This window comes from Neovison vison, chromosome 3 (assembly GCF_020171115.1).
Source record: "Neovison vison isolate M4711 chromosome 3, ASM_NN_V1, whole genome shotgun sequence".
NCBI lineage: Eukaryota > Metazoa > Chordata > Mammalia > Carnivora > Mustelidae > Neogale > Neogale vison.
The window spans coordinates 103,924,398-103,939,483 of NC_058093.1; the positions used below are offsets into that span (position 1 = coordinate 103,924,398).

The 15,086-nt window shown below is 50.1% G+C and overlaps 1 protein-coding gene and 1 non-coding gene across 3 annotated transcripts in view; both read right to left on the reverse strand.

Moving 5' to 3' along the window:
• Positions 1-15,086, reverse strand: part of SCTR (secretin receptor) — a 70,704-nt gene that overhangs the window by 19,697 nt on the left and 35,921 nt on the right. For both annotated transcript variants that reach the window (XM_044242618.1, XM_044242617.1), the window contains exons 3-6: positions 14,055-14,162; positions 8,865-8,968; positions 1,898-1,995; positions 831-963 (exon numbers count right to left, since the gene is read on the reverse strand). In XM_044242618.1, the coding sequence (XP_044098553.1) occupies positions 831-963; positions 1,898-1,995; positions 8,865-8,968; positions 14,055-14,162 (443 nt within the window). The remainder of the gene's footprint in view (positions 1-830; positions 964-1,897; positions 1,996-8,864; positions 8,969-14,054; positions 14,163-15,086) is intronic.
• LOC122903909 lies at positions 2,366-2,469 on the reverse strand. The gene has a single exon (XR_006384110.1). It is a non-coding gene; the product is annotated as a small nucleolar RNA U13 (small nucleolar RNA).

A 15,086-nucleotide genomic window follows, 5' to 3' on the forward strand; every position in this document is an offset into this window, starting at 1 on the left:
TAGATAGGCATCTTGGGGGCAGGCATTCTTTCCCACCCTAAAAAGGCAAAGCTACCCAAAGACAAAAACTGTTTAACCCTGACTCTCTTTCTTGACTGGAACAGGGATGTGAGGCCTGGGGCTGCAGCAGCCATATTGTAAAAAGTGGTATAAAGTATGGCATCAAGCACAGCAGAGCAGAAAGAGGGAGAAGGATTGTGTCCACCATGGCATCACGGAGCCCCTGTGCCACCTCTGGATTGCCCATCTGTGGACTGCTTATGTGGAAGACAAACTCCATCTGAGCCACTGATGTATGGTTTTCTGGTATATGTAGCAAAACGGATCCTCAGATGATACACAGAGCAATATTGCAAAGAACTAAGAGTCATCTGAGCATTCAGAAGGAGGAAAGGGGTTAGATTAAATTAAACAATTGCTTTACTACAGACTTAAGTTTGCAGACACAGACATATATGCTCCCACTTTTCTTTCTGCACCACACCCTCAACCCTCTTCAGAGCTGGCCATCTGCCCATAGCTGGGACTTGGCAGGTGGAGGGAAAAGATGACCCTCCATATGTATCTAATTGCCAGAGTGGGAGTTGAACGGCAGCCCCCAGGGGCTTCCCGACAAGCTGTTCTCATACATGACTCCGTCTATGCTGTGGAGATATGGGACTCTCCCTGGATGCCCTGGCCCAGCCCCAGCACTGGTCCCTGTACTCTAGACATTTAGTGCAGCCTCGGGTGGGACTTGGAGAAAGAGCAACGGGACCACCACCCTCTCCCGAGTTGGGCTGGGGAAGGCATGCAGCCTGGCCACACTCTGGAGCACGCAGGCATGTTACCCTGTGGGCATCACACTGAGTGACATCTTCCGAGGAGAAGAGCACCGCATCCTTGATGAAGTTGGACAGGGCACGCAGGATGAAGGACACAAAAAGGTGCATGTGGATGTAGTTGCGGGTGCAGTGGAGCCTCCTGGAGGGAGAGAATGCAAGGCCATGGGGGCCAGAGCCACAGGAGCTTGGCCACTTCTTAGCCAGATGACCTTGACCTCGAGCAAGCCTTTACACCTTCGCAGAACCCGAGTCTCCTCCTCTGTGGGAGGGATCAGAGGTCCGTTACCCATTCCCCAGCTGCTGGTGCCAGAAGCAGGCTTTCTTACGGGGAACCTATTCCAGCTCTGGGATTGGGGTGACTCCATCCTCCCACCCTGTTGATAGACCCAACCAATCGGAGTACTCCGCCCCTGGCTGCAGTGACATTCAGGTTGGTACTGTGACTCAAGCTGGGCCTAAGGAAACCTCCCCACCCCCGCCCCAGGACTTTAACTGCAACTAAAGGGGAAGGGGCTCTCTCTGTCCTGGTGGCTAAGCCAGTGGAGTGTACCCCTATCGCTGTTGGTGGGTGTCTCTGCCACCCCTGAGGAGAGCCTGCCTAAGGATGAGGCCGATGGAGAGTGGAGAGAGGGAGGGAGACAGACCTAGCTCTGCTGATACGTTTGAGCACCTAGATCCAGCCATTCCTAGAGACAGACACCCCTGACCTTGTCAGTTATGTGGGTCAGGATATCTTGGTTTTCTTAAACTATTTTAAGGGGATTTCTGTTTCTTGCAACCAGGAGTCTGGCTAACACACTGGTAAAATGGGGGTAATGATACCTATCTTATAGCATTCTGTGAAAATGACAACTAGGACATCTGCAGTGAGTTGTTATGCTCAGTAACTGTGAATGAATAAAAACACGAACAAAGTCACAGGAACATCAGTGTTTTGTCTCGAGTAAGGTCTAGATCAAGAGGTCACTAAGTAACCCCCCCACCTTCCTTTCTCTGGCTGAGTAATTTAAAGAGACCCAAATTCTGTGCCTGGGGGAGGCTGGGGAGACAGAGAGCTAGTAATGTGTTCTCACCGGAAAGCACAGAGGACGCTGAGGGCGACCAGGAGCATCACCAGGGAGGAGCTGTAGCCCACGGTGTACATGACCTTCAACTTCATTAGATACTGGTGCTGCAGAGAGAGGGGTGTGTTAGCCCCGCCCACCCAGCGGCTGGGCTTCTTGTACCTGCTTAGGCAGCTCAGACTTTTCAATGAACCTTTCAATGCTGCTGGCTATACTGATCAGAATCCTTGGACCTCAATTCATAGACTAGGAACACCCTGGCTTTGGAGAAGATCTCGGGGATCGTCTGATGCCAACTCAAACTTCTACCCCATGCATAGCGTCCCTTACCATCACCCTGAATCCAAGCCTTCACTTGAATCCCTCCAGGGATGTAGGCTAACTGCCTTTTGAGGAAGTCATCTGGTATACAAGGGTGCAAACTATCAGATAATTTTTCTCATGTGAAGCTAAAATCTATGACTTTTTTTTTTTTCATATCAGATGGGTAATGTGCCAAGGTCATAACAAGGTTTGAGGGTGGCACATGTCACACAGGAGCGTGAACACCCAGTCATCACGCTTATGAACTACAAAAGGATCTAAAATCTATGACTTTTAAATTGTACCCTATTGGTTCTTTTTCAATACCCACTTCTGGAGCCGCTTGAAATAAATTGAATGCTTAGAGTTATTATTATTATTTTTAATAAACTTACATTTTGGAATGGTTTCAGAGTTCTCAAAGGGTTGCAAATATACAGAGAGATCTGTCCTTTTTTTAAAAGATATATATTTTTAAAGATTTTATTTATTTATTTGACCGGGGGGGGGGGGAAGCAGGCACCCTGCTGAGCAGAGAGCCCGATGTGGGACTTGATCCCAGGATCCTAAGATCATGATTTGAGCCGAAGGTAGAAGCTTAACCCACTGAGCGACCCAGGCACCCCAGATCTGTCCCTTCTTCTTTTTTTTTTTTTTTAAGATTTTATTTATTTATTTGACAGACAGAGATCACAAGTAGGCAGAGAGGCAGACAGAGAGAGGAGGAAACAGGCTCCCCACCGAGCAGAGAGCCCGATGTGAGGCTCAATCCCAGGACCCTGGGATCATGACCTGAGCTAAGGGCAGAGGCTTTAACCCACTGAGCCACCCAGGCGCCCCAGATCTGTCCCTTCTTAATACAGCTCTTCTGCCCACTTGTCTCTCACATATAGTCTCAGCATTACATTTTCTTTCTGTGTCTTCAATCTCTTTCCACGATCCCTTACCCTCCTGCTCAATTAATATGCTCTGCTGGCAACGGCCTTCCTAAATAAGACCCCCAGAACTGAAAGCTGGAAAGCTCCAGTATATTCTCTGATCAAGAAGGAGTAGAGTGGGACCATTGCCATCCCTCTCCTCTACACTGAACTCATATTAATGAGTCTTCACATTACTGACTCATCTTTGATTTGGAAATAATCTCAATGGGATGGAAGAAGACCACATATAAAGAGAAATGTAAAACCTGCATCATTTGGGTGCAAAAAATAAATCGCATGACAGCCTGAAGAAGAATCAAAGAAATGAAAATTAAACCAATAATGCTATATCATCTGTTCCCAACCAAATGAACAAATATTTAAAGGCAATATTATCCTATGCAGCTGAGGGTAGAGGGGGAGCAAACATTGTTTCAGTCTCTCCTGAAAGTAGCATGTATCGGGGGCACCTGGGTGGCTCAGTGGGTTAAGCCTCTGCCTTGGGCTTAGGTCATGATCTCAGGGGCCTGGGATTGAGCCCTGCATGGGGCTCTCTGCTCAGCAGGGAGCCTGCTCCCCCCCCCCCGCCCAGCTTCTCAGCCTACTTACGATCTCTCCTTCTGTCAAACAAATAAATTTAAAAAAATTTTTAAAAATAAAAACTAGCATGTATCAAGAATCTTTGAAATGTGCATTCCTGTTGACCTCCTTTCTACCTCTGGGAATTCTAAGAAGTTAGCATACGCGCGCACGCACACACACACACACACAAAGAAATAAGCACAAAAAGAAAAGCATATTTATATATCAAGATGTTCACCACAGAATGATGTGTGATGAAAAACACTCAAATGTCCAACAACAGAACAATTAACTGAATTATTTTAAATCATTATTTTGATGTATGCCACCATTAAAATGTTGTTTACCGAGAGTTTTAACAGATGTCAGCTCATGCTAAGAATGTAATGTTAAGCGAAAAGGCAGAATACAAATTTTCTAGATACAGTGTGATTCCTGCTATATGTTTAAAAAAAATACTAAGTTGAATTACGTGAAATTGCCTTTTTTGTAGGTCAAATGATTGAATATCAGCCATTTTGTGTGGTTCAATCACATACATGCATAGACCACAAGATTTTAAAAAGATGTGTTAGATGTTAATAATGGTTAACTTTGGATGATAAGTCTGTGGAGAGAGTTGTTATTTTTATTTGTACTTCTTCTATACTTTTCATTTCTTTCCAGTGGATAAGTACTATTTTATAACCAGAATAAAAAGGCAATTAATTAAAAAAAGGAGGGCACAAGAATAGTATTGGGGAAATCTTGCTGACAGCTGTCCTATGAGAATGACTTGAGGTTCAAATGGCCCAAGCTCCATGGTATTAAGAAGTTTACTGCAGGGAAAGAATGCAGGCTTCAGAGCCGAGAGACAGGGTTTCCAAACCCAGGACTGTTACTCACCAGCTGTGTGACCTTGGGCAAATTACTTAACTTCTCTGAGCCTCAGATTCCTCATCTGCAAAATGGGGGTAATATCTACCTTGCAGGCTTGTTGGAAGAACAAATAAAGTATGAGGTACAGTATCTAGACAATGGCTGGCACTTACAAGACACTCAGAAGATGTTGATTTTTTCCCACCTCCATCCCCCAGCCCCATCACCCACCCTTCAACTTGAGTCACGGATCCAAGATTGCAGTAAGAAGTATGAGTTATAAAGGAGGAGCTTAAAAAAAAATTAGACCTATTCTCAGTTATGATAATGGAGTGCTGTAGGACAGCAGGCAACATGGGAACGTTTGGAGTGTTTCGTCCAGTTCTGGGTGTGCTATTTTAAGAGGCACAGGAATAAACTGGAACATTTCTGGAGGAGGGAAGAGTGCATGAAAAACTGGGTACATTATACCCCGAGGAAATAAACGAACAAACTTAGGCAAGAAAAGTATTAGAACAATTAACAGGTAGAGGCTAAGACCCACTGTGTGGGCTCCAAGGGGAGGGAGCTAACAAAAAGAAGTGTGATTCAGAGTGACCAAAAGATTTTCTGAGAGCAAGAGGCAACCTTTGATGGGATGGCTGCCATATGACATTGAGCTTCCCCACTGGTATGACGGTGATCCCAGAAGCCAGGAGCCACCTCTCAGGAATGACGAAGAGAGCCAAAAGGACAGTAGGTTGCCCTAGATTCATGGTGGCTTGACTTTGGGACATGAAAGGGCAGTCAAATGTTGAGAAATAAGAGGGTCCATGATGTGTCAGCTTATAATCTTGCACGAGCAGGAGAAGCCCCAGTCCCGAGGGCACGAGCCTCACTCCTAGGACCCCCTGGTTTTGCCACTCTCAGTTCAGAAGCAGATTTGGGCCAGTCTATGACAGCACGATGAGGCACGGGGTGACAGTATGGGGTGTTCTGGCTGAATGCTCCACATTGTCCTGTGGCTAGGTTGACTGCCTGCCAGGGAACCCTCAGGACACCAGCCAGCTGCACTTGTCCCTGCATTATGTGTGTAAGTTCTGATCCAGAAGAAGCCCTGCTCCCAGGAGGCCTGATGTGCCCTTAGTGCACCTGCCCTCCACATCTGCAACAGGGACTCCCCCCAGGAGGGCTTAGGGGCCAGGAGCCTCACTGCTGTCTGTCCTGGATCACACTGCCCAGCTCTCTGCTATCTTTCCTGACTGGGCCACCTTCCCTCTACATCCTCTAGATCAGGGCTCAGCAGACATTTTTTGTAAAGGGACAAATAATATGCGTCTTAGACTTTGGGTGCCATTTGGGCTTTTGCAAATATTCAGCTCCGCTCTTGTGGTATAAATGGCCATAGCCATGTCTCAATAAAATTTTATTTACAAAAGCAGGTGGTTGGCTGGATTTGGCTCAAGGGCCACAGGATGCCAACCTCCACTCTAGGTAAGCAAGCCCCATTTTATTTACGCAAGCAGCAGCCTGGTCCTTTCTGCCAATCTGTGTGCACTGTTGTGGGCTTTTGTTGGTGAATAGAGCGGCGCGTGCCAAGTAAGGAAATTGAAGAAAAGACGGCCAACAAGTGCTCATTTCCATCATCGTTTGATCAGAAGAGAAAAGACATTTCAACAGTAAGAGACAGGATGACTTAGATCTCTGAATGAAGGACAAAGCTTGTGGACCAGCATCTAGGCAACAGTAAATTACATGGCTTGAAAATCTTTCTGATCTTAGGGATTTTTTTTTTTTTACATTTTTAAAATTTTTTATGTGAGCTGAAGCCAAGGTAGTTCTCCTTTCCACTATTTTTGGCCAATAAATATTCTGAATTAAGTCCAAACTTTGCATTTACATTTGTTAAATTTCAGGTCCTTGTTTTGGGATTTTAACAGTTTCTGCCCTGGATGAACATCATGGTTAAGGCCTTGGATTTTGTTCCCTAGCTGATGAGTCTAAAGCTGACAGTGCCTCCGATGTGGTTTCAGTAAACATTGCTCACAAAACCAAAGGCTCCCTGAGGTCCTCAGTAATTCTTAAGAATGTAAAAGGTCCAACGGCCAAAAGGTTTGAGAACCAATGGCCGAGGCCAATCCTGTGTCCCATCCCTCTGCCAGGGATGGTGGCAGGGGTGGGCAGGCTCAAGTCACTTTGGGCCAGTGCCATGGGAGGACAAGCTTGCTGAGGTTTGGGTGAAGAAGCTTTCTTGCTCTTGGGAAGGAGCCATAGGAAGTCAGGCTGTCCCTCCGCCTGGACAAGCAGGCATGGGGGAATATGTGGCTGTCATCGCCAATGGCCATCATCCCACGTCGAGAGGTGGCAGCCTTGAGAGGAAGCCACCAGGATAGCAGGAGAAGAAATGGCAAGAACCCGGTCCTTTGGCAGCTTCTGAGTACTGCCTTATGAAAGAGTTCTGAAGCCTGTTCTCTGCACCCCCAGTTACATGAGCCACATCTGTTTATTACCCAAGTTGCAAATTTCTGTTTCTCGCAGCCCAGGGCATCCTTTTGAACCTCTGTGCTGCCATCCATCATTAGAACATTCTCTCTTAATTTTATGGATTTTGCCAATGTGATCACATAAACTTCCTGTCCTTGTGTAAGTCAGTGATGGAAATGGTCATCTGCAGGGGTCAGGGCCCGTCCACTCCTCTGAAACCTTCTGTCCCCACTGAGCAATCCTTGCTGGGTCTCGTTATGAAAGTACCCTGCTCTGACCAGACCTGAAGACCTCACATGTGTCCCCCAACTGGATGACAAACCCCAGGAGGGAAGAAACCCAAGTCTCCACCTTGGTCCCCCACCCAGTCTTCCTGGTACAGAGCAGGACTGACTGGCTGGAGAAAGTCCCCGAAAAGAATTCAGAAGTGGGTATGGTCTGTCTTCCAACCTCATCCTTCCTCCCTTCCCTCTGCTGCTCTGCCTCATGCTTCTCTCACATGCCCTCACCCCATCCTCCAAGGGACCAGCAAGCCTGTCAAGATTTCCACTGGGGAGTTTAGCCCACGGGGCTGCAAAAGCCCATCTCTCAGGGGACATGCACCATACCAGGGGGGCAGCAAGAGCTAGAGGAAGGACTCAGGTTCTTTTGGGTACTAACTAGGTTTGACTCCTGCCTCTGCTAGTCTCTGAGAGTGTTCCTTTATCATTCTGAGCCTCAGTCTCCTCATCTGCAAAATGGAGAAAACAATGATCTTACGATGAATCCTTCTGAGGATTTAGTGTCATCATATATCCAGGAACTGGCACATGACAGGTGTTCAGACAACAACAGACATTCATTGAGCACCTGGTTAAGTGCCAAGCATTGTGCTGGGGCCTTGGGACCTGGAAATGAGTAAGATTCTGATCTGTTCCTGCGATATCTCTAAATCTAGACCCATGCCTGGCTCACAGTCAGCGCTTAATACATGTTTGTTAAGTGAGTTCATGGCTTGGAAGAGCTCCCATTTTAGTGAGCGAGTTGAATCCCCATGGCACATGACGACAATTTTGTTCAACGTAGCAGGTAACATTTTGGAAACCAACACAGCATATCAAGAAAGGCCTTCTTGGGAGTGGGGAGGTGGGAAGAAAGGGCTTTCTGGAGTCAGTGGGCTACAGTGGAGTCTCGAAGGATATTTAGGAATTGGGCAGGGAAAGTCAGGATGCAAGGCTCTGATACTAATGGCCACTTTAGGGGAGGCCTCTGGAGGCACCTGGAGAAGCTCAGCACACAGCTCGGTGTCCTCTCTCCAACCAGGCCTGCCCAGCAGCATGCAGCTAGCTCCTTCCCCTCAGAGCCTGAGAAGCTGAGAGACAACATTTATTGAGTATTTCTTCTGGCCGGGCACCCTTCTCAGCACTTTCCTGGATTACCTCGTTTGGTTCCCTTGGCAAGTCTGTGAGGTCAGAACCATAATCAGCCCATCTCCCTGATGGAAAAACTGAGGCACAGAGAAGTTAAGTCCTCCCAACCCCCGCCAAGGTCACCGTCAGGGTTCAGACTCAGCAGCCTGACTCCAGGCGTTTAACCAGTGGGTTGCTTTTCTTCCAGTTTCATGACTAAATCACCCCCAGTCTTGTTCTTACAGTTTTTCTCGTTCTTACAGTTTCTTGTTCTTACAGGGCAGTTCTTACTGTGCCTGTGCCCGGGTCTTCATTAACCATCTCTGGGCTGTGGGGGCCCAGGGGGCCCAGGGAGCCCCGGATGATGAGTGGGGTGGGGTGGGTAACAAGAGCAGCTCCCGGTCCCCTGATCTTGACCCAGGGCTGGCTCCGCTCTATCTTCTCACTTGCAGACAGGCTTACCCGCTTCTCGTTGGATGAGTCGTTCACATTAACCCCACAGGCCAGGTCAGGCCTGGGGAAGATTTCCGACCAGCCGTCCTGTGTGCAATTTCGAAACATGGAACCTGTGGGAGCCAAACATGCTGCAGGTGAGCACTGGGGACACGGGACAGATGGCCTGGGGTCCCAGGTACCCTCAGCCACGCCTTAGGGGCGGCCTGGCATTTCCCCATCGCTCAGCCCTGGCTGCCTTTCTCTGAACCACACAGTCCACTCCCAATCGGCTCAGCTGATCCTTGAAGACTATGTAAGGGTCAGTAAGAAGAGGCAGGAAAGAGATGCCTGGGTGGCTTGGTCGGTTAAGCCTCTGCCTTCAGCTTAGATCATGATCTCAGTGTCCTGGGATCAAGCTCTGCATCAGGCTCTCCATCCAGCAGAGAGTCTGCTTCTCCCTTTCACTTTGTGATCTCTCTTTTGCTTTCTCTCAAATAAATAAATAAAGATCTTAAAAAAAAAAAAAAAGAGTGGTGGAAGAGGAGAGTAGGGAGATAGCCCTAGAAAGTGCAAACGTGCGGACGTGTGTGCACAGGTGAGAGAGAGACAGACCTGCGGACCACCGAGGCCTCGATTTACAAACCAGCCCAGCTCTAAACAAATACGCTGTTAGCCTCCAAGCATACTTGCCCTCCCCCCGGGGTCCCATAGCCTCGTCCATCCCCATGTCCCTCCTTGCCAGACACAGGTCTCCACATACAGGGGGGAGGGCAGGACATATGTCACAGTACCCTCCGGTCCCAGCAGCAATCCTCCACTGGGCTCTGTGTTTCCACCCCTGCAGAGCTTCCCCTTACCTTTCCCCAGCACAGCTGGCTACCCCTAGGCCCAGCCCCTGTCCAGGGTCTCTCAGGCCCCGGGGCCCACCCCCCACTTCCCCACCCTCCCACCCCCACATCTGGCTGCTGCAGGTGTGGCAGGCACACAGGTGAGCCTGGTCACACCCCTGGAGATAGGAATTCTGACACTCCCTCAGCTCAAATTCATACCCTCTCTAGGGGCCTCAGCCACCCCGCTTTGGCCTTGCATGCTCCTTTCTGACAGGCCTCGGGTCTGGACCACGGGTTCACAGGGTTCAGGGTCACATGGGTTCCACTGAACTCAAGAATGATGGCTGGCATTTCTAGAACCAGCCACTATGCTCGTTTCCAGATTTTGATCTAATCCTCCCAGCACTCAGGGAGGGAGGCACGGCTGGTTTATTTACCAGACAAGAAAACCAAGGCCCAGAATTGGGCACCAGAGTCCAGCCAGGATGTGACTCTTCCCTGTGCCTCCCTTCCACCTGGCCCTGGCCCCTGGGGGCAGCTTCTAGCACCAGGAGACCTTGGCTTTCTGACCGTCCGGATCCGGGTCTGCCTGGCCCCCAAAAGCCCCCGAGACCTGGAGTACAGGCTTCCAAGTAGCCAGATCTGAGTGGGAAACTCAGCCCCCCCACCCCTTGGTCACCTGGGTGTGAGCTTCAATGCCTTACTTCTCTGTGCCCAGTGACAATAGTCACCCACACTGCAGGACTGAGCAGGGAACCTGATAGCACCAGTAAGTGCCCAGCCTGGTGCCTGGCCCAGCGAGCCCCACAATGTGACTCCCTCCTCCTTTCAGCCTTTCCAAAATAGACCTCGGTGGTGGGGCTTGGAGGCATGGAATTTAGGGGGCGGGGTGCAAGACTTCTACAGTTCAGTCAAGGGACCTAGCGTGTCAGACGGAAAAGCAGGGGCCTCCAACTTCAGTTTGGTTGGATGGGAAATTGAATTAAGAGAACGCAAACTCCCCAGAGCCTAGAACCAGTTATTCGTGTGTCCCTAGAGGCTGGCCTGGGCTGGGCTGCCCGTTTTGGGGCCTTCTCCTCACTGACCCAGTGGGATTCTCCAGGCAGATGCTGCATGTGACCCAGGCCGGGCGCCCGGTGTGGCTAACGAAGCAGTGCCCTTTGCTGACCAGGCTCTTGGCAGAACTGCAGAGGAGACAAGGGTTGGGCTCTCTCTGGAGAGCCCTTCAACTCCACCCACTTGCCCCGGGCTTCATTCCTAATAGGACAGGGGCCCTTCCTTACCCAGGTTCAGGGCAGTGTACACCTCAAGGGCCCCTGAAGGTACAATCAATATTTTGTGCATATACATCTGTACATCCGAAGATTTTACCCAATTCTCAAAAGGCTCCAGGACCCTAATCAGGTTAGGGACCTCCACTGTGTTAAGGCTCCAATCCCAAGATAGAAGAAGGCCTGACCCTGCCTGGGAAGCGTGTTTTCTAACAAGGGACTCTGGAAGACCAGTGCCCCGTAAAGAATCAAAGGAATGCATCCTGGAAAGAACATTCTAGACCTTGGCACACACAGAAAAATATCTGGGGGCAGATTCCAGCCTGCAGTTTTGGGAGTCACTTAGACAGCCATTCTGTCTGGGCCCCGTAGTGGGCACCCTGGGAAATCATTAATTTATTATTATTATTTTCTTCTCTCAAAACACCAGACTGTCCTCACAGGGCACTCCTCCCTGGGTTGGGTTGGGGAGCCCTGGGGTCCTGTGGGACACCACTGAGGGGAGCCCTCCTTCCGGAGAGGAGACCAGAGCTCTGGGATCTATGGGGGAGAAAGGTGGTGGTAGGTAGGTGATTCTTGGTGACTAACTGAGGCCGGACTGGTCCTGACCCGTGCTGCTGGGCTGGCTGTTTCCCTGGGCGGGGAAGCTGAGTATGAACAGAGTGGCCCGGGAGGGGTAAGTTCAGAAGCGTCAGCAGGCCGGGTCTCCCTGTTGGAGGAGCAGACAGGAGGCTCCTGAAGCTCCACAGCGACACTGTGTGGCAGGAAGAAGAAACTGCAGCAGTGGCAGGCGGACCACCCCAACTTCCTTCCCTGCAGCAGGAAAAAGTGGGACTGCACCCCTGGGTGAACACCGTGGGTCTGGAGCAGTTAAAGGGTTGGGGGTCCTCAAAAGGGAGTCAGTGGGCTACTAGTTAAAGAGGCATATAGGCGTTCTAGCAGTTGATTGGGGAGGATTTGGCTAGGAGCAAGGCTCTGGCTGGCTTTTCTGAAGAAAGGTAGAAGGGAGACGTTGATGGGGGTTGCAGAGGCACTTCGGCTTTGGGAGGGCTGTGAAGGGAAGACTGGGAAAGGAGGAGAGCTTCAAGTCCCTCCAACTGGAGAACTCGGTCAGCAAGGGAGGAGCACTGGACAGGGAGTCCAGGATCTGGTCCTGTCCTCGAACCTGACCAACATGTTGCCTTGGGTCAGTCATGTGCGGATTAATCTCGTGTGTTGGGAGCTCCATGAACCGCAGACATAGACACGGAAGGGTCACAGTGGGAGAAAAAGATTGTTGGTCGGTTTGCTGGCACCTGTGTGCAGGTGGGGAGAGGGAAGGCAAGAAGGGAGAAGAGAGGAAGGGAAAGGATAAAGGAAGATATTTAAAATTCATTTCCAGAGGCACCTGGGTGGCTCAGTGGGTTAAAGCCTCTGCCTTCAGCTCAGGTCATGATCTCAGGGTACTGGGATCGAGCCCCACATCGGGCTCTCTGCTCAGCAGGGAGCCTGCTTCCTCCTCTTTCTCTCTGCCTGCCTCTCTGCCTACTTGTGACCTTTGTGTGTCAAATAAATAAATAAAATATTTTTTAAAAAATAAAATAAAATAAAATTCATTTCCAAGCACAGCCCTATAGACTGGTCCTGTTTATGCTCCCATTTTACAGATGAGAAAATCAAGGCTGAGAATGGGTAACTTGGGGTCTCAGGCCTTGGAAACTGACACCTGGCCGGACCACACTTTTCCTCGTCCCTTGCAGGTTGGTGTCACCAGGACTGAGTTCTGGCAGAGGCCATGTGGGCAGAAGCAGGCTCATTCAGGCCTGGGGCTAATCAAGAGCAGCTGGTTTGCGTGTTAGGTAGGCAGACATTGTACGGATGTACGAAGGCTTTGAGATTTGGGACCTCTGTCTGTTTCAGCAAGCGGGCATTATCCAAGCAGTAAGTGGAGAATGGGGACTCAGACCTATCTCCCTGGTGTATCTATGAGACTGAGTGGGACAGGGAGCCACCTCAGTGTGCTCCCCAGATTGAGTGTGTGTGCACATGCGTACCAGAGAATTATGGAGTGAGCAATTTACACTCCTCTCCCACATTGCATGGTCTTGATTTCCTCGCTGGTCACCCATCCTTTCCTTACCTGGCTTTGAGATGCTCGTGGGTTTTAGTGTGAAGACCTCTTTTCTGGTTTCATTAGCCAGCATTTCCTGCCCCACATAGATGGGGGAAGGGAGTGGCAGACTTTAGACTTTAAATGACCTCATGGAGGACGGGGGCCAAAGGCCGTGAAATTACCTTGCCTCCACCCAGCATCACCCCCCACCACAAGGCTGTAGTCCCACCTTGACCGTGGCATCGAGGACAGGGTACTGGTTTTGAAGTTGGAGAAATCTAGGTTTGAATCTTAGTTTCTCCATCTTCTAGCTGTGAAGCTTAGGCAATGTGCTAAGGTTAACTCCTCTTAACTCCCTGTTACTGTCGCTTCTTCCTGGGTCAAGAGGAGGAGACAAGGTCTGTCATTGGCAGGGGACTTGTGATGGTTCAGTGAGCCCGTGTATATAAAAATAACTGGCATGTGGTGGGGTGTGAGCCCGAATTAGTCTCCGAACATCCCCTGTCCGAGACAGTCTCCCTCTCTCCCTGCATCAAATTAAGAAAATCCTTGTAAACTGCAGTTTTCCTCAGGCAAGAGATCACCCGGGAGGCGAGGGGCTTTCAGAGAAAGCACAGTCTGTCAGCTGGGCCCGGCAGAATGGACACTAGAAAGGAAGTGTTCTGGAAAGCTAGGCTGTGCCCCCGTGGCACCCAGACGTGGGGGCTGGAGCAAGGGTTCTGGTTGCTAAGGGGGCAGAAACATAGAAGGAAGTAGGGGAGCCCAAATGGGGATGTGGGTTTGAGAGAAGCAAGCCCAGTCTCCTCTATCATTTCCTATCACATTGCCTCCTGGCCCCCTTCCTTGGACCCTTTGAATCAAGCCCACCCCACACCCCCAAGCCAGGCCTTCAGTCCTCAGGAAAGACCACCTCTCACCATTCCATTCACCGCTTGTCCCCAGAGGTCCTTGGCCTCCAGGCCAAGGCCCCAGCCAGAGGGTCACCCACTGCCTCGCAGCCAAGACCCCCAGGCTGAGCGGTTACCATTTCTGCCCGTGAACATCCGGAGGAACTGGGGGCATCCCACTTCCACGATCTGTCCCAGTGCAGAGGACGGCCAGCAGCTCATGTTGTCCCACAGTCCCTTACAACCTGCCAAGAGGAGCAGCAGTGTTAGACAGGGAGCCAGCATGGGCAAAGGGCCTCCCCCACCACCTGTCACCATCCCCAGCACTCTAGCCTGCTAGCCTTTCTCATTAGGGACTGGCTCTTTGAGATCAGGAACCAGTGGGGTCCAATGTGCCCTTTTATCTTTGGCATCTACACAGTAATCACCCATGTTGAAGGCATGAAGGAAGGAGAGAACACACGTTATCTCGTATAAGCCTCACCACTCACCAGGGCAGCTCTGGATTTCTCTAGAACAGAAGACAGAACACCTCTTGGCCTCAGGTTGCATTAGACTTGACAGCGGGGCTCTGGCCTGGCCTCACAGGGTAACCATCTAGGGAGCTTTTTTTTTTTTTTTTTTTTTTAAAGAATTTATTTATTTATTTGACAGAGAGAAAGATCACAAGTAGGCAGAGAGGCAGGCAGAGAGAGGGGGAAGCAGGCTCCCTGCTAAGCAGAGAGCCGGACGTGGGACTCGATCCCAGGACCCTGAGATCATGACCTGAGCCGAAGGCAGCGGCTTAACCCACTGAGCCACCCAGGCGCCCCATCTAGGGAGCTTTATTTTATTTTTTTTTAAAGATTTATTTATTTCACACACACACACACACACACACACACACACGCAGAGAATACAAGCAGCGGGGAGCAGAAGGGAGAGGGAGAAGCAGGCTCCCCCGCTGAGCAGACAGCCCTACCTGAAGCTCGATCCCAGACCCTGGGATCATGACACGAGCTGAAGGCATTTGCTTAACCGACTGAGCTGCCACCCAGGCACCAGAACACATAGAACTGGGCCCTGCATCCAGGGATCCTGATTTAACTGGTGTTGGGTGGGGGCTGGGCCGTTCCTCATATGCATTCCTTGGAACAGGCTTTGGTCAGATCACTGACTTCTGAATTCCT